At 37.2% G+C, this 24,834-nt stretch overlaps 2 protein-coding genes and 1 non-coding gene across 3 annotated transcripts; all 3 read right to left on the reverse strand.

The window, feature by feature from the left end:
* Positions 1-514: 514 nt before the first annotated feature.
* Positions 515-4,481, reverse strand: LOC137963706 (kinesin-like protein KIN-10A). Its single transcript, XM_068810876.1, has 6 exons — positions 3,673-4,481; positions 3,212-3,367; positions 3,028-3,135; positions 2,783-2,893; positions 1,107-2,699; positions 515-958 (listed from the first exon to the last, which is right to left on the reverse strand). The coding sequence occupies exons 1-6, from the start codon at positions 4,324-4,326 to the stop codon at positions 752-754; spliced, it is 2,829 nt and encodes a 942-aa protein (XP_068666977.1). The 5' UTR covers positions 4,327-4,481; the 3' UTR covers positions 515-751.
* A 1,321-nt stretch (positions 4,482-5,802) lies between these two features.
* LOC137963000 (plastid-lipid-associated protein 6, chloroplastic) lies at positions 5,803-11,202 on the reverse strand. Its single transcript, XM_068810169.1, has 4 exons — positions 10,738-11,202; positions 7,279-7,515; positions 7,049-7,175; positions 5,803-6,273 (listed from the first exon to the last, which is right to left on the reverse strand). The coding sequence occupies exons 1-4, from the start codon at positions 10,993-10,995 to the stop codon at positions 6,059-6,061; spliced, it is 837 nt and encodes a 278-aa protein (XP_068666270.1). The 5' UTR covers positions 10,996-11,202; the 3' UTR covers positions 5,803-6,058.
* Positions 11,203-20,904: 9,702 nt separating this feature from the next.
* LOC137964343 (small nucleolar RNA R71) lies at positions 20,905-21,011 on the reverse strand. The gene has a single exon (XR_011115540.1). It is a non-coding gene; the product is annotated as a small nucleolar RNA R71 (small nucleolar RNA).
* Between the last annotated feature and the right edge of the window lie 3,823 nt (positions 21,012-24,834).

The raw sequence follows: 24,834 nt of genomic DNA on the forward strand, positions 1-24,834 counted from the left end.
TGTGTGGGCATGTGCGCCTTCTCCTTGGTCCGTAAGCTTGAGCCTAGCTTCCATATTTTTTTATTATTTTACATACATTCTTTAAACTGTATCTTGTTTAATGTCCCCGACTTTATTTTTCCCCTTAAAGTATGTTTAAGTTAATAGTATTGCTTAAAATGAAATGTTAATGATTATAAATTTTGTTAGAGTTGCAAAGCTTATGCAAATGAAAAATAAATAAATCCAATACAATGAACTGATAATTTATTTGATTTACTTGAGAATTAAACATTTAAAAAAACCAAAAAACAATCAAAACATATTCAGATGATTAACCTTTTTAATTTATTTATTTTTCCACCCTTTTCTATTTTTATTTATTCTTTTAATTGTTTGCTTAAGAGTTAATTAAAATTTTAATTTTGCTTATTTTCAACTATTTTAATTTTTTTTTTTTTTTTGATAATCAAGCACAAATCACCTTTTCTTCAATTAGAAAAAACCAATCCAGATATCCACAATGCGACGAAACTGTTCTTGGAGGATTGTCAGTCACGGAGGATACCTTATGTTTAAGTAAAATTCTCAATGATCCAGCAGAAAAGTGAGAAAAAAAAGAAAAACACGGCCCTTTCTATCACAAATAATACAGAGAGGTAAACCTCTCCAAAAAAATACAAAGTTACACTTTCCCATTTAGACTCGAATGCACACAAATACATTTACATGTGGACAAGATATCCATCCCCATCCATGATTTCAATCACTTCTACGCCTGCAATCCTGTAAGAAAAGAAGCAGGCCTTGCTGGGAGTTTGTTCTCCAATGGACTGAATGGCATTTGATCAGGCCGTTGCATCTTCTTTACAGGACGTAAGCTAGCAAGATGGCCGCTTCTCTGGTTGTTGCAAATTGGGAGTTTGCTCACCTGAATAGTCTGCTCCTTCTCCCTTGCCACAGGAGCTCCAGTGGGATCCTGTTAGAAAAAACAAGAACAAAATGAAAGGTTTAAAATGGGTTTATAACCCAGCTTAGTGATTCTTGAAATGGATCCTGAACTTCCTTAGCACGGGTGTTAAAGCTAAATAATAGAAAGAAAAGAGCATAAGAAGTGGGGAACTTACCCCCAGCATAAGAAAGGCGAAGAAAGCTTGCTTCTTGTTTTCTTCACCAAAATGGTATTCTATCTGCTTCCGCAAGTCCGCCAGACTAGAATTGTTCAACACCATCAGCTTAGTGATGAACTTTCCCCCGCATTCTTTCGTTGCCTCCCATTTCACATAAACTTCAACAAGTCCATCCGCATTCTCATTGCCTGGTTTTTGGTTCTCCTTTGATTCCTGAATTGTTTCGGACAGAATACCCATTTGGGTATCCACTGACTTGACCTTATCTTCAACTGCTACTGGCATTGGCACAGCTGGCTCTACCCTGGCAATGTTGTTTTCTCCTGTGTTTGCCTTATGGATTCCATCAGATGTGAAAATGTTGTCATGAGAAGAGAATTCTGGCTGATAAGATATGTGACACTCAGAAAGTTCCCTGAGTATTGTAGCGGGTTCCTCAAGAACAGGCATAGGCATAGGAGAGAATCTGATGTCAGTGGCTTCAGTGGGCTTTTTCTTGGTTGGAGTTGGGGTTCTAACATTTTGTGAAAGCTCCCTGTGGTTCCCACAGAGCATGAAAATGTTTTGGATCCTTGTTCTTCTAGCAGATGATGATTCTTTCTCTGACCTGAAATTATCGGTGCGGCACAGGTCTCTGCCAAATGAATTTGGAGCCCAATTTGGAGAATCAAGAAATGAAGCTGCTCCTTGGGTGGCCTTCTCTTCCACTACTTCTTTCTCTACCTCATCAGCATCTCCTTCCTCTTCTTCTTCAGCTGCCTCAAAGACGGTACTCAAACACACTTTCTCTGGGTATTTCAGGCCAACATCATCATCTTCTTCTGCATCCCATAAACAGGGATTCAATTCCAAATTCGATTTTGTATTTCCAACTTGATAAAGTGCATCATTTGCTTCTATCACATCTTGAACCTGAACAGCTGGTTGCTCTCCCATATCCAAATCCATTGACATCTCCATTCCTCTGTCGCCATTAGCACAAATTGCTGATAGACTTCTTATGAAGTTGTTTCCATCAACGCCCACATGTCTTATCTCTCCATCAGTAATTCCCTTCGCCCTCCATAACTCGGACTCAATCTCCTCCAATCTTCGGCGCAGAATCTCGACTTCCTCCTGTTGTTGTAAAATCTTCTCTTCCATTCTCTTCCTTCCAACTTCTACAAACTCATTTGCAATTTTCTGACACTCCTCCATCTTCTTTTCCAACTCCATTTTCAGTACCCTGGTCGTCTCCAGAACCTTAACATTGATTTCTTCCTGACGAGTTGCTTCAAGCTTAGCCCTGAGCTCAGCGTTTTCTTTTTCTTTCCTTGACAGTTTTTTCTGGGCTTCATCACGTTCCTTCTCCTTCAGCTTGTTCTCCATTTGTAATTTAAAGATGAACTGGTCCATGGCAGCTATCCTTGAACCCAGAACCAGAGTTGAGGAATCCTCCGTTTTATCCTTGGCAGGGGTATTGCTTCCTCGAACTATACACTTGGCTTTTGCTCCATACTCGAGTGTGGATATGGTCTTGTGCAAATCTTTAGGGTCCGGGTTTGCGCATAAAATCATCAGAATCTTTGATTTATCATCCTCAAATGAATCCTGAGAAGGTAAAAAGAGTCAAAAGTGATTTAATTCCTCCATCGTCAATAGTTTGATAGATACCACCCTCAAGGCTTAATTACCTGCAGCAGCATAGTTAATTTGCTATCTCTGAACGGAACATGAGAATCCCCGTTGGCAATGGATTCAACAACTCTTTTCAGAGCTATATTTCCTTGGTTGATCTTAGCTGTCTGCAGATTTAATCGACATGTTAGCTGGGTGTTATTGACTGATAACACGGAGTCAAGAATCAGCAGAATCTCCAGGTTAGGTAGGGCATATAAGATATAGTCGATAATATTATGCCAAAGTGAGAAGATTTTACCTGCATTTTAGCCTCAAAACCAGTTTGGCCAGCTTGATCAATATTTTCCGAACCCGCCATGTCAACAAGCATTAATCTCCCACCCACAGAGGGCACATCCAAGATTATCTATAAAATTTTGCAGATAGATTATGAAATCATACTGAAAGACTAAAATTAGCAGAGAGACGGAGAAGAAACAGACCATGCAGTGACTTCTTGAGCTCCTTTCATTGCAAAGTGTGCTTTTAACAATTCTTCGCTTTTCTACTTTTGCTACTTCTCGCGAGATCTTCCCAGCTTCATTTCCAGATATGAAAGTTGCATTTTTTGCTTTGCCCCCCATCACCTCCAATCTTGCCTACATAGATGCCAGTAGAAAGAACTTGTAATTGAAGCTGAGTCATTTTTCGGTACTGAGCAGAACTATAAAAATATCCTGTCATACTTGTTTTTTTTCAAAGAGGTAAACCATATATGATGCATGTCCTTTTTTTGGATTTGGACATCACTGTCCATGAGAACATCTCAAGCAATGTTATTAATTCCCCAATAAATGAGAAAAGATCCAGTCTGTCGATCTAATCAGTAGATTCTATCGTAAATCCAATTAATGTAAAAATATATCGTTGACCTACTAATCATGAAGAAAGAAAAAATAATTACCTTGGAAGCATTCCCTCTAGGCCACCCGAAGCCTGCTCCTCCATTTCCATTACTCGACAAAAGATCATATATTTCTTCGTTATATATCTCAAGAACTGTCACCTGCACGAAAGCTCCAAATCGTGGAATCACCCCACCGTTCTCTTCATCGGCTTCCCCTAATATATCTCTTAATGCTCGATAGACTATCCCAGGCTGCTTTGGACACCCAAACATCGTATGACTCTTCCCCGAACCCGTCGGTCCGTACATCATTATAGTGCATTTTTCACCCACTTTCACTCCATTGATCCTTGATTCCACGAATTTCTTGTAAAACCCACCAAGATCTTCGTCTTCGGACATGGAAACCCCGTCCAAGCTGAAATCCCGGTACCCAATATCCGTCCGGACACGAATGCTCCGGCCATCGGAGGAGACCTGTAAGGCTGAAATAGCTTTAGCACCGATTTTATCTACGTAGTCACGGATTCGTCCTATGACTTCAACCGGGTGTTCAGCCGGAGTGGTGTCTTTGTTGACGGCCGAACTTGGGTTTAGAGAAGGCTGCGCGATTTTTGGTGTCGTAGCAAGATGGAGACGCTGCTTCGCTTGTGGCGTTCTGGCTGGGGTGCCCTGCGATTGGAGAGATTTTGATGATGGGGTCGGGGCCATCGTGGAAACGGAGAAACAGAAACCTGTAATTTGATCGGAGTATCTGCTTCAAAGACTTAATTTATGATTTCTCGCGATAAAAAGCTCAAAAGAGTCTGTTGGAACGAGGATGAAAGAGAAGCAACAGGAGAGCTAGAACGGGAAGAGAAGAACAGGAGGAGTGGGAGGCTGAAGGAGCAAGAATGAGAATTTTCGAAAATTGAACCAAGATATAGCCGTTATTGTTCCTAACGTCTCTTTTTAGGAAGGAGCTTGAGAGCGCTCTGCTCCATTCGGACGCGCCACATCACTCGAATTGAATAGTCGCGTGAAAGAGATGGAGCGGAGATACGGGCCCAGTAAAGGCCCACATCTAATCCGGTGAGCCATTACTCTTTAATTCTCCGCTCATTACTGGGCCAAAACAAATTTTTGTTTATTCTTCTTTTGGTAAGCAATCGATTAAACCTAAATGATGATTCTATAAAAAAAAGAATGATAACTCGATCTTGCTTTTTTTTTTTCTTTTCTTTATTTATTTCCATATGTGAAAAAGAAATAAGGACTAAATTTAAAATTGTTTCATCTATCAATCCAACCTAATTATTTAGAATATGAATAAAAATTACTTACAATCTCTAGAAATTATAAGAATCACATAATTATATACACAAAATTCTTCAACAAAATAAGAAAATCATTATAAAATTTTTTAAATATTTTAAAATAATATAAAAAAAAAATTCCAAAAAATATTTGGTTGTAAGACTCTATGTCGTCTATCAACACAAGAAAGCTTTTTTAGGATGGGCAATAGGGGTAACATCGAGCCAAACCAAACTCGAACCTGCATATGTTCAAATTTAGCTTAATCTGAATACTTCGAATTTGAACTCAACCTTAAGTTTAAAATTAGAATCGAACTTGAACCCAAATTTTTTAACCTAGTTTAAACTCGAGCTCGAACCCAAAACTTTTAACCAAGTTTGAACCCCGAGCTCAAACTCTTAACTTACATTTAAAACTACAAAAATAAAAAATAAAATTAAATAAATAAATAAATAAAATATTACTACAAGATATCATCACTGAGGATTCCAAGACTTTGTAATTAAACATACTAATGTATAATAACCAGTTTAATAGACTTAAAAGAAAGAACACCTCCATCAATAGTATTTATTCTACAGGCAAATAACAACATTAGTGTTGATGGACCGAAAAGGTTTGAACAATCAGTTGTCTTTTGAGGTATGAAGTAAATAAAAACAACTATCAACTAACTAAAGAGATAATTGACTAAAACAACTAGAATAAAAGGTAATTTCGTTAAAAAATTTATACTAACAAATTAGCTCACGAACTAATTAGTCAAGTTTGGAAATCTCGAGTTTTAACTTGTAATATTTAATAAGCCTTATTTTAAGTTTGAACTCGAGCCGAACTTGAACGGTTTGTGAGCCGGTTTAGGTTGATGCCACCGCTGATGGGCAATGACAAATAACACCTGACATTTGAAATCCTAATGTTCAGATGCTAATTCATTAAACATCATTTCCTAAAAAAAAAAAAATCTTTGACCAGCCTGGAACGTATTTTATCTTCTCCGAGCACTGTCGCTTACAGAGTACGCTATTCATCAACGCTTCCATTAAAAAGTTTGAAGGCCCTGTACCTTTGCAGGAACAAATGACTCTGGCGCTCATTCAAAACCAAAAGCACAAAAGAAAAAAGAATTTACATGAGCACAATTCTAAGAGATGACAAACACCCTGAGCTCTCCTCGGTCACCCCGTGTGATGCGGATATCGGTATCGATATATGTGACTTCAAATTCACCACTTCCTGTATCAGACGGAGGCCTTAACTCAGCAGGAAGTCTAGGTAGCTCAATTGGAGGCAGCTGTGAAAGGTTCCCTGTTGCCTTAACAGAAGTCTTCTCAAATATTATTTTCACCTTTGCTGATCCTGCACACACAGATGAATTGATAGATGAGAATCCCAGGTACTCTGTACCAAGTGAAACTTTTTATGTACTAATTTTCCTTTCTCAAGAGTGCCGCAACTTGATCATGGCACTGTTTAAATCAAGCCCTCGAACAATCAAGAAAATTACTTCGTTTTGAAATCTGTTTCTCATTCATTTTGGAGAAAAATATTCTGTTTGTTACGTGGATGACCAGCCTGCCTGCCTGCCTGCAACCAATTTTTAGTTCAGTCCTCTCTTTTTCTTCCATTGCCACCTTTGTAAACTTTTCTCTCTCTGCTACTGTGTCCTTCCAATGACATGCTGATACTCTTACACAAGTAGCAGGAGTAAGATCACTGTACAAGTTAGCTGTACTCTGAAATGAAACAATAGAAGAAATTGAAGGGCTTGGCACGTTCAAGTTCTGTAGACCAAAGGTTTTTGGAACTTGCTTGAATAGCAATGAAAACAATCAAGAAGATGACAATCCACATACATAATTTTTCCTCATGGTGAGGCAATCAAAATATATTGTATTCTATTTTTTAATTTTCAAGGACTGATTCTTGGTTGTTGAAACCTGCTTAACGACTCAACACAAATAAGTATATCAACCTCCGAGGCCCAAAGCACCTAAGACCCTAGTGCGTGTAAGACGACTCATTATTTTCCTAGAAGGTTAAGCCAGACCACAGGTTACCCAGATTCCTTAATGAAAGACACAAATGATAAACCACAGATTCAATTAAATAACTAAGGAGATCGTATACAAACCAACTAGTTCAAATTTGTGTGACAATGTAGCAGTTACTTCTACTGGTGGGAGGGGCCAAGGAGTGCCCAATTCAAGCTCCACTATATTGTCAAAATCTTTACTGAACACATCAATTCGTTGAAAAACCTAGAAGAAAGATTGAAGTCAATGAAAGTTCACGAAAATTTACTTTCTAAAATTATTTTCATAGTTATGTACATGAGAGACAAAGACAGAGAGAGAAACTCACTTGGCCAAGAGTGATAGGCAGTAGTCTTCCTGTAGGTGGTCCTGGACGGCTCCCACCAAGAGTCCGAGACGAAAATGCACTGCTGTAGATCAATTTCCACCTCCCCTGGAGTTTATCAAGATCTTGAGAGAGATCAACAGATCCGCATACCGATTCAAGTTCCTTGGCAGCTGAATCAGCTATTTGCAAATCTTCTTCACTTGCAGCCAGACCTCTGTTCAGCCCAGAAACAGCACTCTGCAGCCGAACACCCCATCAGATGTAGCATGAAGATTTCCACTAACACAAGTTATGCTAAGTGCTTATCTCATAGTTAATGTCTATTTTCAGATTTTAAAGTCACAGCCAGGTAGAGTAAATCAGAAAAAAATACACTCTTATTACAGTTACGATTGCTAACATCAAAATATGCCATAATCAAGTTGCTACAGAGGCCATTAAAAATCAATCAATCGATCAAGTATAGTGAATAATACCTACCCACCAACAACAGAACCATATGTCAGAAGCATAATAATACTGAAAGAAATACTGTCTTGGAGGCAAGAATAGAGGATTGACATCGTTGATGACAATCTTGCACTAAAAATCATGATCTTGAGTCAAAATTATTGCTTCAAAATAAGAGTTGGGACTTGAGATGACATGAAGATTCCATTTGACAAATAAAGACAACATATACAAACTAAGATATTTATGCAATGCTTTTAAAAACACATCAATTGTGATTTAAAAACTTAAATCACAAATAATCCAAACACTCCATATGTCTACCAACAGAAAAATTCAAACATTGGAAACAAAGAATGACTCAACAAAACCAAGGATTAATTTACAAAAAAGAATCAGGAAATTAGAAAAAATTTCATCTAACCAATAGGGAAGAAAAAAATGGAGATCAACTACTACAATGTATGTTAGAGCATCACTTTGAGTTTTAGCTTCTCAGGATTTTGCTACCTCAAATTGTTAATATTCAAGGGTAAGGATACACCAGCGAGTCTTAGGGTGGCAACTGAGTGGGTTAAATGGCAAGCCCACCCAAAGTTGCCCTATTTAAAGGGGGCACATTCAGCCTGCAGGACAGTTTTGGGTCACCAATATAAAAAAATAAAAAACCCAGTTGGAATGGGGCAAGGTTAGTTTGGGTGATCCCACCGGCAGAACATTGTTATCTTTGTTGGTGGGTGAAAAAGTCCACCCAACTATAGTTGTATGTATGCTCCATGTCTCAGGTTAGTTGTTTGTAAGTGAGATCTATTGTGTGTGGGAGAATAGTCTCACATTGATTTGGGTTTGAAAAGATTTTATACTTATTAGTGGGGATGAGGCATCCTAAACTTTGACTAGTCATGCTGGCAGGAACAATTCCAACTTTAACATGGTATCATATCCAACAAAACCTGTGCTTGCGGACTTTGTTGCCTCTATCTTCAATTTCTTAATCCCCCCCCCCCCCCCCCCTGTTTTTTTGAGGTCCTTGGATTGGTCTTTTATTTTGCTATTTGTGGGTGATTTTGCTCGTAGTGGGTTTATTATTACTTTGAAGTGGGTTTCATTATTGCTCTTGAGTGGGTTTTCTGTTGTGATCCTTGAGTGACTAACATCTTTTCTTCCTTAGTGTTGAATTTATGGAAAAGAGAAATACTTCATTAACTTCATTAACTTCTTATAATCAGAGTACATTAACCTCTACTTATAATAGAGGAATATAGTAGAGTCCAATTACAATAAAACTACCTTAGTCCCAATTACATCCAAACTCTAACACTTAAAGATAAGTCTTAACATAATTAAATAACTCAATATAAATAAAAGTCAAACATAGCTCAAACTATAACTCTTCTAGGAAGTGACCATAAGATAAAAATGCCTTTGTGAGTCCTTCTTGATCTTCCAACTTAAGTGATAAGGATGCCAGCTCGTGGTATTCATGGTGGGTCCTTCTTATGGGCTTGGGCCCATCTTGTGGGCTTTCCTTGGTTGTGTGACCCATATTATAATACTCTTAGATATGTGGGCCTTCCTTGGTCGTGTGGGCTTATCTTCCAACACTTAGTAATTATTATCACTAATTAGTGTTTGAAATCCTTTATGCCAGATTTGAAGTTTCTTATTTGTGTTACCCACATTTCTTTTACTCTTTTATTGGGTTTTTCCTTCTAGTTAAGGTTTTAAGAGTCTATGTCCACTTTACTATGTCCTCTTGGGATACATCAAAATGGTTTGCTATTAAGGAGTAGATAGAAGTAGATGATTGTTGCAGTTTTTTCATGTTCAAGTTGGAATCATTGTCATATGCTCCCTAACAGGAGGGGAGAAAAGAGAAGAAAACATATGCTCAGTGCAAGCTCAAAGGTCAAAGAAAACAAAAGCCACTAATTTTTAAGTTATTGAAGACATATGAGCATAAAGTTTTGAAGACCAAATTTGTTTATTTTTTTATGTTTATCGAAACGGGGAGATAAATTTTGCAACAAGCAGGAGCTAGATGCTCTAGTTGAGGGAGAGTATTGAAAGATATTAGTTTGTATTAATTAGGTTTTATACTTTTTCTAGGATAGTTGATTCTTTTGTAAAGAAGATTCCTAGGGTTTAAAAGCTGCAGGGACATGCATGTAATTTTTTATATCATTTATATTGTAAATAGGGGAGAGGGGTTTGAAAATCGTAATCTCTCTTTTTCTCTTTTCTCTTGCAAATTTGAACATTGAAAAATAGACTTTTAATTTGTTCTCAATAGTTCTTAGTTCAAATCTTAGCTCTTCCATTTTCCTATTTATTTCTTTATCTACATCAGATTCTCACTTGCATCCTATAAATGCTAGAATTCTTATTCTCCGAACAGAGTAAAATTTACACAAAACTGAAAATATTGTGTAATATTAAGTAAAACCCATTTTTAGATCAACAACCAACAGCAATTCAAATTCTAGGGTACATAAAAAAGCATTAAAGCTTGTGAACAAAATTCAATATCTTTTATGGGACTCAAGAAACTTCAAATGTTTCGATTGACACACTTGTAAGCAAAAAGTAAGAAGAGGGGACAACCACGAACACAACCAAGTATTCATTAAAAAAAAGCAATGACTGAATTTAGTAAATTCAACCAAAAAAGCCGTGCCCATTGCCACTTGAATTAATATTATTAGATTAAAGACTTAGTAAAATCGTGCATCAAATAGAGAAAAAGCATTCTACCGTAATGTACAGTAATGCTAAACAAGCAAGCGGAAAAGAAAAAACTGAACCAATTATAAGCATCACTTTTTTAAATTGCTAGTCAACCCAAAACAGAGAAGCCATTTTAAACTTCAAAGGTACTCGATTCAACCCAAAACACAAATACGCCTGTTGCCACAAATTAGAGTTAATGACTATCTTCGGCACAATACTAGTAAGTACCAAGAATAAATGTTTACTAATCGATCATGTGGAGGAAGCTGTCAGACTCACCAGTAATTTCAGCTTTAAAGATGCAACGGAAACCGGTGGTGGAGGCGGAGGAAGCGAGGGGTCGAGAGCTGGCGATTTATCAATAACTGATTTTACAAGGAATTTTCTGCATGAATCTTTCCACCTCTGATGCGGAAATGAAGCTCCCAGCTGAGGCAAAAGAGAAGTCTTGAGAGTTTGTGTTGAATTTGGGTGAAGAAGGGGAACAGAGGAAGAGGAGGGTGACGCAAAAGAACAACAAGGTACAAGAGAAGCCATCTTTTAGTTTGTGGTAGAGAGCTCTCTGACTACATGGGAACAGAGGAAGAGGAGGGTGACGCAAAAGAACAACAAGGTACAAGAGAAGCCATCTTTTAGTTTGTGGTAGAGAGCTCTCTGACTACATGCCCCTGTCAGTATGGTCTTTGAACTTCTGGAACTACAACAGAAATTCCCACCGCCTCATTCGAGAATCGAGAATCCGAAATTGTGGTCTACCATCTTGCAGTTTTTCTGGCGATTTGAGCATTTCTCAGGTCATTATCGTCCATATAGCGTCAAAAGTCAGAACGTCGCATCATTTCTTCCCATAAATGCTTACAAAAAAAGGTCTTGTTTTTTTTGCTAAAAAAAATAGTTTCTTCCTTTACCTAGAAAAAACTTTAAAAAATATATATCGGGTATACCAAAATTTCTTTGAGTGTTTGTGTTATTGAAGGGACAAAAAAAATTTACTGCAATTCCCTTGATTGTTCTTGCACTGAGGTTGTGCTTGGGAACACAAAAAATTGAGAGAGAAAAAAAAAAGAAACAAGAGAGAGAAAACAAAAGGAAACATGGTTCTTTTGTTTGGATATACAAGGAAAATGGATAAAAAAATAATAATATTTTTTAAAAATAAAAATAAATTATATTCAAGTCTAAAAGCTAAAATATCTAAAATTATTAAAATATTATTGGTAGACTTTGATTTATCAATTAAAATCAATATCATAAATAGACTTTATTTATAAATTTATTATAGATAAACATACTGGGTTTTAATATTTAAGAATTTAAAAGTTTTAAGACACTACTTTTGTTTTTTATATTATAATAACCAAAACTTCTTAAGGAAATAATAATAGTAATTAATATTATTTAAAATAATAATCCTAAAAATCTCTAGAGGCTCTAATGATAAATGTCTCATTCTAACCCTAAAAAAATTGTGAACATAAAAAAAAAAAAAAAAAAAGGTGGCTTCACCATATACATGACCCATTTCCACCTTCTTTTCTAAGAAAAGAACTCCAATTTCATCCTCCATTCTCTCTAGGAATCCTAAACAATTCCAAGAAAGAGCTACTTTATTACAAGTCCAATCTCTTGTTCACTCTTATATTACAAGTTGAAAGCTCGGTCTATTCTCACCTTTTACACCCTCTAAATAAGAAAACCTTGTTTGGGGTTGGAATCCAATCCTCACCTCATGCAAACTTATTCTTAAATTATTTTCTACCCAAATTACTTCTTAATTTTATCCACCCAATAATAAAAGCTACAGAATGGTTTGCTCTACCTATCGAATTTTCATCAAGTAAAAAAAAATAAAAATAAAAACTTAAACCCATCTCCTTCCATCGACAACCACTATATTTATAAATGTATACACAACATGAATATCCCAACTTCCGTCTACAACAAAGTGGTAAGAAATAAGGGTAAATTCAATCTTTCAAGTAGTTCTTGTGTATGACTGACTAGCTCTATTTTTCATTTATAGCAAAGTGATAAAAAAAACACGAGTTTATACTTCATTTTTTTGTGTACTTCATCAAAGTACACCAGAACAACAAGATATCCACCATTGAAAAAAATAAAAAATAAAAAAATTGTATTTAACATGTTCACATATACCCTATCCTAGTTCAACACATTTACCATTATAATTTCCATAAAAAAAAATCTCTATTCTAAAAAATATATCTTCAATATCAATTGTTTGATCTAAGTTTCATAAAAAATATTTCAACATAAAGTAAGTCAATTTCTAAGGTACTCAAAATTCCATGAAATCAATTAATTATAAGTTTCATCTTCAGCCTATAAATTCTAGGACTTTTTCATATTATGAGTTTGGTTAGGTAGAGAAAGAGGGAAGAAGGAAGAAGAAAAAGTTAGAGAGAAGGCTTAGGAAGCTAAGGTTCACATGGGAGTTGAGTGAAAGAGAGAGAGAGGGAGAGAGAGAGAGAGAGAGAGCTCCCCCTTAGGGCATGCACTAGCTCCTAATCCTCTTATTTATAATGAAGCTCTTAACACAATTACATTCATGCCTTTAGGCTTATCAATAGAAATAAACAAGCACTCTGTAATTTAGATAGATTACATGAGTACTTTTAATCCTTTCCCTCAAGCTGGTGTAAAAATATTAAAGACGCCAACCTAATTGGTACACAAATGCTGAAGTAGCCTGGCTACAATCGCTTTGGTTAAGATATTTGGCAGTTGACTCTTGGAAGGAACATAGTGCATCTTGATAATTCTAGCTCTAAGCTTCTCCCTAATGATGTGAGAGTTAATATCAATATGATTGTTTATTTCATAAGACACTAGATTTATAGCAATATGAATGACTACTTGATTATCACAAAGGAGTTTCACAGAATTTTTTACTAGTAGGTCGAACTCTATGAGGAGAAATTTTGGCTATAATATTTCGCTTAGCTTGTGTCATGGCTATATATTTTGCTTTTTCACTTGATTTAGCCACCACACTTTCCTTCTTACTATGTCAATCACTAAGTTTCCACCTACAATAGTACAAAAACCAAAAGTAGATTTCTTGTCATCATGAGAGCCTACCCAGTCTGCATCAGAAAATCCTTCAATTCTAAAATGACCATCGTTCTAATACAACAACCCTTGTTCTGGATTCTTCTTTAGATATCTCAAAATCCTCTCAAGTGTTGCCCAAAGGGAAATTTGAGGTTTATGTATAAATTGGGTTGTAACACTTACTGCAAATGAGATGTACAATCTTGTGATGGACAAGTAGATTAATTTTCGGACTAATCTTTGAAATTTTCCAACATCTACCTCATTGTATGACCCAGCACTCAGTTTCACATTAGGATCTATTGGAGTATCAAGATCTCGAAAACCAAACATTCTAGTTTTTTAAGTAAATCCTGCACATATTTCCTCAATGATAAGATAACACTTCAACTATGAGAAAATACTTCAATAAGCCTAGGTCTTTTGTGTGAAAGACCTAACACAATCCCTCTTTTAGTTGTTGAATATAATTCTTATCACTTCTGGTTATGATAATATTATTTACATAAATAGACATAAGTACAACAACATTACCATATCTTTAACAAATATTGATCGATCCATCTCACACCTTTTAAAACCAAAACTAAAGACCACCTTGCTGAATTTATTAAACCATGCGCAAGGTGATTGCTTTAGCCCATAAATTGATTTTTTGAGCTTACAAAATTTTCCCCCCTGAACCACAAAAACCATGTGGTTATAACATATACACCCCATCATGGAGATTACCATGAAGGAAAAATAGAGAGAATATTTCTTCATAATCAATACCGTAAGTTTAAGTGAATTCTTTGGCCACTGTCCTAGCTCTAAGACGTGCAATGTTGCCATCTAGATTATGGTTGTTCATGCTTAATAGTAAAAACCCATTCACAATCAACAAGTTTTTTGGCCAAGAAGGTGAGTAGTCAAGTCCCATGTGTTATGCATACATGGTTGTCATCTCTTCTTCCATAGCAGTTCTCCAACTTGGATGTTGCAAAGCTTCCTCGTGATCCTTGGGAATGGACACAATAGACAAGGCATAAAAAAAAAAAAACACTCCAATGAGAGTCTATGAGTGGAAATAAAATTAAACATTGGATGAGATGTAGAGGCTTTCTATGAAGCACAAGAATAAGGTTCTATACGAATTGTAATAGTATAGGTATTATATGGAGGTAAAAAAAATAGGAGAAGAAAGTGATGACTTACTAACCTCAGAATCAACTGATAGGGTAAGTGAATGGTCAACCAATGGAGTAAAAGGATTTGGTATTGGCTAGTTGGCAATAGGGAAAAGTGACCAATCCAGTGGTACAACTGGTCAAGGCATTCCTACATAAGACAAATCTTAGAGGAGTAGACACTTTGGCATAAAATGGTTGATCCTCAAAGAATGTAACATAAAAAAAAATAAAGGTTTTATGAGAGGGAGGATGGTAGCACACATATCCTTTTTGATTTCTACTGTAACCCAAAAATAAATTTAAATGAATTCGAAACAAATTTAAGTTGATCTAGTAATAAGTTATGAACAAAACAAATGCAGACAAACACTAGGGCTAGAAGAGGAAAATAATTATCATGTGGAAAAATAGATTAAAATGGTGTGATATGGCCAAGTACACTAGATGGAAAGAGGTTAATATTATAACAGACAGTCAAAATAGCATATGGTCAATAAATTTGAGGAACATGCATAGACAAGAGTAAAGCCCGAGCAACTTCCAAAAAGTGTCTATTCTTCTGTTCAACTATCTTATTTTGTTGAGGAGTATAAACACATTACATTTGATTAATTGGGCCTTTTTTAGAATAAAAGGATTGGAACTGATGAGATGAATACTCTTTTGCATTACAAAACAAAAAACTTGAATTTTTTTGGAATTGAGTCCCAACCATTGAATATCTTGAGTTAAATATCATAAAAAAATTAGATCTTTCTATCATCAAATATAACTGAGATACTCTAGACATCAATAAATTTAACCGTTGAATTTATGGAAAAGATAAAAACTTCATTGATTTGATATAATCAGAGTACAGGAACCCCTATTTATAATAGAAGAAAGTAGTAGAGTCTAATTACAATTAAACTAATTTTGTCTCAATTACACCCAAACTCTAACACTTAAAGATAAGTCCTAGCATAATTAAATAACTCAACATAAATAGAAGACTAACATAACTAAAACACCTTTAAACTGAAACTCTTTTGTGAGACGTCTTTCCATAATAATTGTGGCTTTGTAAGACTTCTTATTGTGAGAGTCATGTAAGAAGCTTTCATATCTTCTCTTCAACACTCCCCCTCAAGCTGGAGTTTATAACTTCAACTTGCAATGAAAATGATTTTTGGTCTTCAATTTTATTTTGTTGAAAAAAAATATTCTCGACAAATACAATTCTTCATATATGCAAAAAACTTCATCTTTTGTGCTCCCCCTTTCTTGAATATTTGGTCACATAAAACTTACCACAACATATGAAATAAAATAATTTTTTTTTACTTCTTCTTCTACTTCTCCCCTTCAAGCTGGGAGGTAATGGCAGCGATCTCAACTTGAACCAAATAACATAGATGTAGTAATAAGTTCTTCCATCACAATGTCCCAACACCAAGCACCAAATCTCAAAGGTAGAATAAAACATAAGTCAAAACCAAACTCAAAGGATTTCAAACAAATATAGTGATAATAATTACTAAAGTGGGTAATGTCTATCATTCACAAGATGACAATAAAAGAACCACAAGTACATATAAAAAGTCTCAATAGACTTAAAACACACACGCACACACACACACACACACACACACACACACACACACATATATATATATATATATATATATATGAATATAAAAATAAACCAACTGAAGCAACACACAAGAGGTTGGCCCAAAGGGTATGTGAGAGTAAAATAAAGAATTGTAAGAGAAAGGTTGTCAAATAACCAATGGATAATGGGTAAAGAGAAAGATAAGATGTTAAGACTACCATGTGCTTTATTTTTCTAAGAAATTCAAATTACGCATCAGACGAACCAATACCGACAACAATCAGCAAATAATGAACCCAAGGCAAGCAATCGAGGAGTTCTTCTTCAGATATAATGTTTCGACCAAAGATACACAATAGCAGTAGCGGAAATGGGTCAATGCCCAAATAACATGTACCACATGTGCAGTTTTATAGTAGTGGATAACCGATAAATAATAGAAGTCCTGAAGAGTAATAAGGACACATGAAATAATTTACAACCAGTCCATCAGGAAGTAAAGAAGTTGCACCACATAGTATGTTAGAACAAAGTAATAATCCAAGATAATAATTCAGCCAAAGATAGAGAACTGAGTCGAACCGAGTCAACTACTAGACTAATATAACTAAGTCGCAAAAGAAATATGTATAGAACTTGGGACCTAAACATGTATAATCAAGGAAGAAAATAAGTGGGTTGAGTCATGTTAACCCAAACCAAGTTGACTCGACAAAACAAAAGCAACCTCGGATCGATAGGTTTGTTGGGTTAGCTCGACCTGGTCTGGGTTGAGATCAAAACCAACGCTTGATTTAGTTTCCTAACCTAGGAACATTTTAATTTTTCAACAGTAGCTTCTTTCCCGTGGCGTTCTGATTTTTGAACAACACATCTTCTTCCTCACGGCGTCGATGATTGCAAAGAGAAATCGTCACGGCCGTTTGCTCAGGTAAGTAATTTCGGAAGATGTCAATAGCCGATAAGATCAAATAACTCGGCAAAAACAGAGTTCTTGGTGGAGGAAATAATCCAGTGAGTCGAACAGAAAACAGACTCAACAGATTCGTCTTCTCCGGCAACGGCAATGGGAATCAATCAATGAACAAAAACAGTATGTGAACCCAACAGAATGTAATATCGACAAAAAAAAAACCTCGACAGAGATAAGTCCTAGCATAATTAAATAAGTCAACATAAATAAAAGACTAACATAACTAAAACACCTTTAAATTGAAACTCTTCTGTGAGACCTCCTTCCATAATAATTATGGCTCTGTAAGACTGGTTATTGTGAGAGTCATGTAAGAGGCTTTCATATCTTCTCTTCAACAATAACAAAGTACTTAGAAGAAGTAATATTGGAAACTTGAACTGGTCCTCATATAACGTAATGCACTAGAGAAAAAGGGCTAAAGATAATTGTCTTTGAACAAGTTGCAAAATAACTCCTTTGATGCTTACTCAACTCACAAAATTCAAATTATAAACTAGGAATTCATTTTAAGGAACTAGTGACTATAACACGAGCAATGAACAATTTCCCAACCGATTTTGCCACGGGAGAGCCTGTTGATATGATGTAGTTATTGCTGAAATGATGGTGTGATAGAATTAGAGAGTTCCTCTTTCATGGCCACCACCAATCATCTATTTGTTCTGGTTGTCCTAAAAAAATGAGAAAGATAAAATTTGATAAAGCAATTATGTATTCTCGTAATTTGACTTACGAAATTAAGAATAAAGGGAAATTGTAGAACAAATAAAATATTAGAATAGGTAATAAAGGAGAGGGTGAAGAATGACTTATTCCTTGAACTTTAGTTTGAGAACCATTTGTAATAAAAACAAAATGATCACTAGGACAAGGACGATAAATTACCAAGTTTCCCAATGAGAAGTTCAGAAGCACCGAAGTCAATAATCCAAGGTGAAGAACTGAAACATGAAAGAGAAAATGATATATAGTGGCAATGGTGGCCGAAGGCTGGCTGAAAACTTTGACCAACATACTCTTGAACTTTTGAAAGAGTTCATAATCCTTATTTATAACTGTTTTGCTACCTTATGCTGAGAGGAACCAATTTCTTTATTTTATGGAATAGCTCTAACTTGATTCATGTTGCTTGGCTTTCCATGCATCTTTCACCATCTCTCAACTTTCATTCTCTTCTGCAATTTTAGACCTCTTGATCCTTTTCCATTGGCATCATTTGTCCTTTGATGTGAATGTTTTACTTGCATTAGAAATTTATTAAATAACTTAAATTGTTTTGGTCATTGGTCTCTGTGTTGTAATTAAACAGGGGCATTGCTGGATGATAGTGACTCACCCAACACCTATATACTTTATTAATTTTAGTTGTGTAGATGGCAAAAGTAGTGATTTGGGCCTTGGAGGAAAGAAAAGGGAGTACCTTCAGACGGATTGTGCCATAAACGAGGTGAAGATGACCATCCATTTATGCATTTATGTGCTTGTATATTGATAGATGTCATATTCTGACATGAGAACTAGGTTAATTATAATAGAATAACCTTTATAATTGTGTTATAGGTGGTTATTTATCGGTTTTCAAATAAAATGAGCATTTATTGAATTTGGCATTAATCACTGTCAATATTACATATTTCTCTCTCCTGAATTATATTTCATTATTTTTTAGTTTTATTTCTTCCTGAAATGCTTTTTATAGATTCAATTATGGAATTTCAGGAGAATTTGGGTGGAGAAGAAGATATTTACCAAAATGCCCTTAGTGAAATGGAGGTAATTTCTAGGGCAAATCGTTTTAAAATAAGAAAAATCATATTTAAAGAAAAGGGGAGCGTCGAACGAAGGGGTGGGGGGAGAGGAGCGTGAAAAGAAAACAAAAACGGAGACCAAAACAGAGGAGCTTGGACCGGAAACAGGGGAGGACCCGAGAGGAATTCCCCACCGTTGTTCGCCGAGCCACTGCCTTTCGCCACGCCACCGCCGTCCACCGCCGTCCAGCAACCGAGAACAAACCCGAGGAGAGCTCGAGAGAGTCTCCGTCGAGGTGAGTTCGACAGTCGTCGCTCGCCAGGCCGAGAAGAGATCCGAGAGGGCTTTTCCGGTGCCACTTCCGCTTTTCGACTATCCTCCGGCGTCGGTTACGTATTTCCGACCAGTCCCGGAGCTATTCCGACTCCAACCGATACTCGAGAGAGCCGATTAGAGAACGTCAGCTCTGTTTCGTTCTTCGTCGGACGTTCCCTCCATCCGTCGGCTTCCAACCTTCGTCCCCGGCGTCGTCTCTACCTCCGGCCACTCACTCTTGCCAACCTAAAGCCATTGATTTCGGGAAATTGCAGCACCCGTGAGAACGAGTTGTTGCCGAGCGAGAGGAAGAAGAAGGGGAGTAATTCGTCATTATTGAATTTAATTTTTTATATGGTTTGAACTTAGGTTTTGAATGTTAATTGAATATGATTTGATAATTAATGTTTATTTAAGATTTGTTTTCTGGATATTTGATTAAATTAGCTAATTAGGGTAGGATTATAATTGAGGTTGGATTTTGGTATTTTAATCCGATTTCTGTCTTTCACTCTATGCGCCCGAGAGGGTCTAGACGCAAGGATTGAGAAATCGGATCTGTGGTTACGTGGCGCTCGAGAGAGGCACGAATCACTGTAAAATCCAGAGTTGACGTTTCCTGTTGTGCAAGTAGTTAACCAGATGATTGCTTGATAATTTAGGATATAATTAGTGTTTAGTTAATATTAATTCATCATATTTGGTTAGGCTAGTTGACTGAAGAATACACAAAATTCAGTCCTCCCTGTGGATATGACCCTCGCTTCCCGCTAAATTACATGAACGATTCGTACGCTTGCGAGGTATTAAAGCCGATGTAACTAAATTCTACATCAAGTTTTTGGTGCCGTTGCCGGGGAGGCACATATTAAGCGTATTTCTTTGTTCTCCATAGTCTTAGGTTAGATTTTTTTATTTTTTATTTTTTATTTTTTTGCGTTCATAATTTTAGTTTGGTATTTTTTATGGAATTATTTTTATTTCCTCTAGTTAATTCATATTTTTAGTAGTGAGTTTGTTAGCTTAATTCGATAGTTCATTTTGTTTCTTTTTGTGTTTTTATGCACGGGCGCCGCTCCCTAGGTGGATCATTAGCTCCCTTTGTTGAAGAGGTAGAACATATTTGTAGGAAAACACCCGAAGTCAAGTTAGGAGCTACCGTGGCTAATCAGGGAGAACCATTACAGTTACCTGCAGCAGGTGACTGTAGAGGCCTAAGGGATTATTCTATCCCATCCCACTTCACATCACTTTCTTGCATTACATTGCCACCCACTACTGCCGCCAGTTATGAGTTGAAACCGGGTCTGATCCAACTCCTCCCTACATTCTATGGGTTGGAGAAGGAGGACCCATATTACCACATCAAGGAATTCTTAGATATTTATGCAACTTTCAAATTCCAAAATTTCTCAGATGACTCTATCCGGTTAAGAATTTTTCCATTTTCACTTAAGGATAAGGCCAAGTCTTGGCTTAATTCCTTAGAGGTGGGCAGCATTACTTCATGGGACACATTAGTCACAAATTTTTTGTCCAAATACTTTCCCATTCAGAGAACTATAGCCCTCAGGAGAGAAATCTCCAACTTTATGCAACAGGAGGGTGAACACTTTTATGAGGCTTGGGAGAAATGGAAGGATTTGATCCGTAGGTGTCCGCATCATGGGTTTGAGAAATGTCATTTAGTGCAATACTTTTATCAAGGTCTTACACCCCAGGTTAGATTCATGGTAGATGCAACGAGTGGTGGGATTTTGATGGGTAAGAGTGCTAGTGAGGCGTGGGACTTCTTTGAAACATTGAGTGATCAATCTCAGCAATGGGGTTCGTCATTTAATGTCGATAGGAGATCCCACGAAGCCAAAAGAGGGGGTCTCTTCAAGGTTAGTGAAACACCTATGCTCATGGCCAAGATTGATGGGTTGACTAGAAAAATTGATGCCCTTATGGTGTCCAAGAGTTCACCTGCTCCTAACCCATCTACTGTCTGTGCCATATGCTCTGGTTCCTCTCATCCCACACAAATATGTCCATCTAGTTCATCCTACCCAGAGCTCATTGAGGACTTGAATGCAGTCCAAAATTTTCATAGACCAAACCGGAACAATCCTTTTTCAGAAACATATAATCCGGGTTGGGCTAGGCACCCAAATTTCTCATGGTCCAAGGGCCCACAGGTTAGGGGTCCTCCAGGGTTTACTCAACCCCAAGCTCCGCGCCCACACTTCACTCAACAGCCATTGATTCCACAAAAACCTTCACTTGAGGATACACTTCAATTATTCATGCAGAATACACAGTCCTCCATTGCTAAACTTGAAATGCAAGTGAGTCATTTAGCCAGCCACATGAGTGAACAAACACAAAATAGACTCCCGAGTCAAACCATTCCTAACCCCAAAAGCACACATGAGAGTGGGTTGAGTTCCAAACCCCATCATGAGCAAGCCAAAGCCATAACCACCCTTAGGAGTGGTCGTGAGTTGAACAATGGGGTAGGGACCACTAAGTCTAAGGAGTCAAAGGATGACAATGGGGACACATCATTGAGTGAAGAACCTCCAAGTTCTCCACCAACAGCCAAGCAGATCCCTAACCAAGTCCCACTAGCTCCTTATCCGCAGAGGTTATCGGGCCCACCTAGGAAAGGAGATAGCATGCATGAAACGTTGGAATTGTTTAGTAAGGTTCACATTAACATTCCACTTCTTGATGCTATTAGGCAAGTCCCTGCCTATGCCCGATTTTTAAAAGACCTTTGTACACAGAAGAGAAAATAACATGTTAACAAAAAGGTCTTTCTTACTGAGAATGTAATCTCAATTCTGAAGCACAACACTCCTCCTAAAGTTAAAGATCCTGGATGTCCCACAATTTCATGTGTCATTGGTGAACATACCATCCAGAGAGCTCTTCTTGACTTAGGGGCAAGTGTGAATTTGCTTCCTTTCTTTGTGTACCAGCAATTAGGTTTGGGGGAATTGAAGCCTACCCCCATCACACTTCAACTAGCTGACCGTTCTATCAAGATACCACGAGGAATAGTTGAAGATGTTTTGATAAAAGTGGACAAATTTCTATTCCCGGTTGATTTTATTGTTCTTGATACAGAACCAGTAGTCAATGTGACCAACCAAATTCCTGTCATCCTAGGACGTCCCTTCTTAGCCACATCTAATGCTATCATTCATTGTAAAAGTGGTGAGTTGGAGTTGTCTTTTGGAAATTTTAAGGTCCCATTGAATGTATTTAATGTCGGGCACCACTCACTTGGCACCACTCACTTGAGTCTGATGATCTGAGTCTTGCATTTAAGATAGAAACTGTTATGCTTGATGACGAATCCACTCTTGAATCTTTTGAGTCTTGCATAACATCTTTAGACATGGACTATTTTGATGAGGAAACATATTTCCGAGAGGTTAATTCTTTACTCAATTCTGTACCTCTATTGGAGGAAGCTTATGAGGTTATCACAACTGAACATCCACAGGATCTTCCTCTTGACTTGGACAAACCTCTTGAAACTTCCAAGCTAGATCTTAAGCCACTTCTTCCCATGTTGAAGTATGCGTTCTTGGGACCCATGAACTCATTACCAGTCATTATTTCCTCTGATTTGAGTACTGAGCAGGAGGAACAATTGACTGAAGTTTTACAAGCACACAGAGAGGCATTGGGGTGGATTCTTAATGCCTTAAAAGGGATTAGCCCCTCCATATGCATGCATCGTATTCATTTGGAGGAGGGGACTAAAGCCTCACGTGAGATGCAATGTAGGTTAAATCCCCATATGTTGGAGGTTGTGAGAGAAGAAGTCATCAGGTTGCTTGTGACAGGAATCATTTACCCTATTTCCGATAGCACCTGGGTGAGTCCAATTCAAGTTGTCCCTAAGAAAGGGGGGATAACTATAATGAAAAATGAGAGTGGTGAATTGATTCCCACAAGAACTACCACCAAGTGGCGTGTCTGCATTGACTATAGAAAACTTAATTCCGCCACTAGGAAGGATCACTTCCCACTACCTTTCATTGATCAGGTACTAGAGCGATTGGCCGGCCACAATTTTTATTGCTCTTAGATGGATACTCCGGCTACAATCAAATTCCCATTGCTCCAGAAGACCAGGAAAAGACCACATTCACGTGTCCGTTTGGCACCTATGCTTACAGACGCATGCCTTTTGGTTTATGCAATGCGCCCACCACTTTCCAACGGTGCATGATGAGTATCTTTTCTGACATGATTGGTGAATTTTTAGAGGTCTTTATGGATGACTTTTCTGGGTTTGGCTCTAGTTTTGATACATGTCTGCACAATCTTTCACTCGTATTGTCCCGTTGCATTAAGTCCAATTTAGTCTTGAATTGGGTGAAATGCCACTTCATGGTGAAAGAAGGAATTGTTTTAGGACATGTAGTGTCTGAGCGGGGTGTAGAAGTGGACTTGATCTAATAGCCAATCCGCCACCACCCACTTCTATGAAGGGGGTGAGTTCTTTCCTTGGCCATGCTGGGTTCTATAGGCGTGTCATTAAAGACTTTAGCAAAATTTCTCATCCTTTGACGAATTTACTTGCTCAAGATGTTGCTTTTGCCTTTGATGATGCCTATATTCATGCTTTTGAGACACTGAAGAAATGTTTGTCCACTGCACCCATTGTCCACCCCCCTATTTGGTCTTTGCCTTTTGAGTTAATGTGTGATGCCTCTGACTATGCATTGGGGGCTGTTTTGGGGCAAAAGACGGATAAAATGCCCTGTGTCATTCAATATGCTAGCCGCACTCTTCATGATGCTCAATTGAATTACACTACCACTAAGAAGGAGTTGCTAGTTGTTGTGTTTGCCTTGAACAAATTCAGATCATATCTGTTAGGGTCAAAGGTTATAGTGTTCACTGATCATTCTGCTTTGAAGTACTTATTATCCATCAAGGACACTAAACCTCGCTTGATTAGATGGATCTTGCAATTGCAAGAATTTGACCTTGAGTTTCGAGATAAGGAGGGTTGTGAGAATGTTGTTGTTGATCATCTATCTAGGATCTGTGTAGTACCTCGGGAAGGATTCCTTCCTTTAAATGATTCCTTCCCTGATGAACAACTTCTCCAAGTATCCCAGTTGCCTCAGTTTGCTGACATAGTCAACTTTCTTGTAACTCATAAGATTCCTGATTATTGGAGTAAACAAGATAGGTTGAAATTCTTTTCCCAAGTCAAACATTTTTTTTGGGATGACCCTTATTTGTTCAAGGTGTGTTCTGACCAAGTCATTAGGCATTGTGTACATGAACAAGACTTTGCCAACATTCTTGAATTTTGTCATTCCCATGAATGTGGTGGACATTTTGGTGCTAGAAAGACAGCGGCTAAAGTCTTGCAATGTGGTTTCTATTGGCCTTCATTATTTAGAGATGCCCATGAGTTTTGTCAGGTGTGTGATAAATACCAACGAACTGGTTGTTTGTCTAGGAAGAACATGATGCCT

Source organism: Aristolochia californica, unplaced genomic scaffold (genome assembly GCF_029961685.1).
Source record: "Aristolochia californica isolate CCGP_79_NKW_82.1479 unplaced genomic scaffold, dmAriCali1.0.hap1 SCAF_4, whole genome shotgun sequence".
NCBI lineage: Eukaryota > Viridiplantae > Streptophyta > Magnoliopsida > Piperales > Aristolochiaceae > Aristolochia > Aristolochia californica.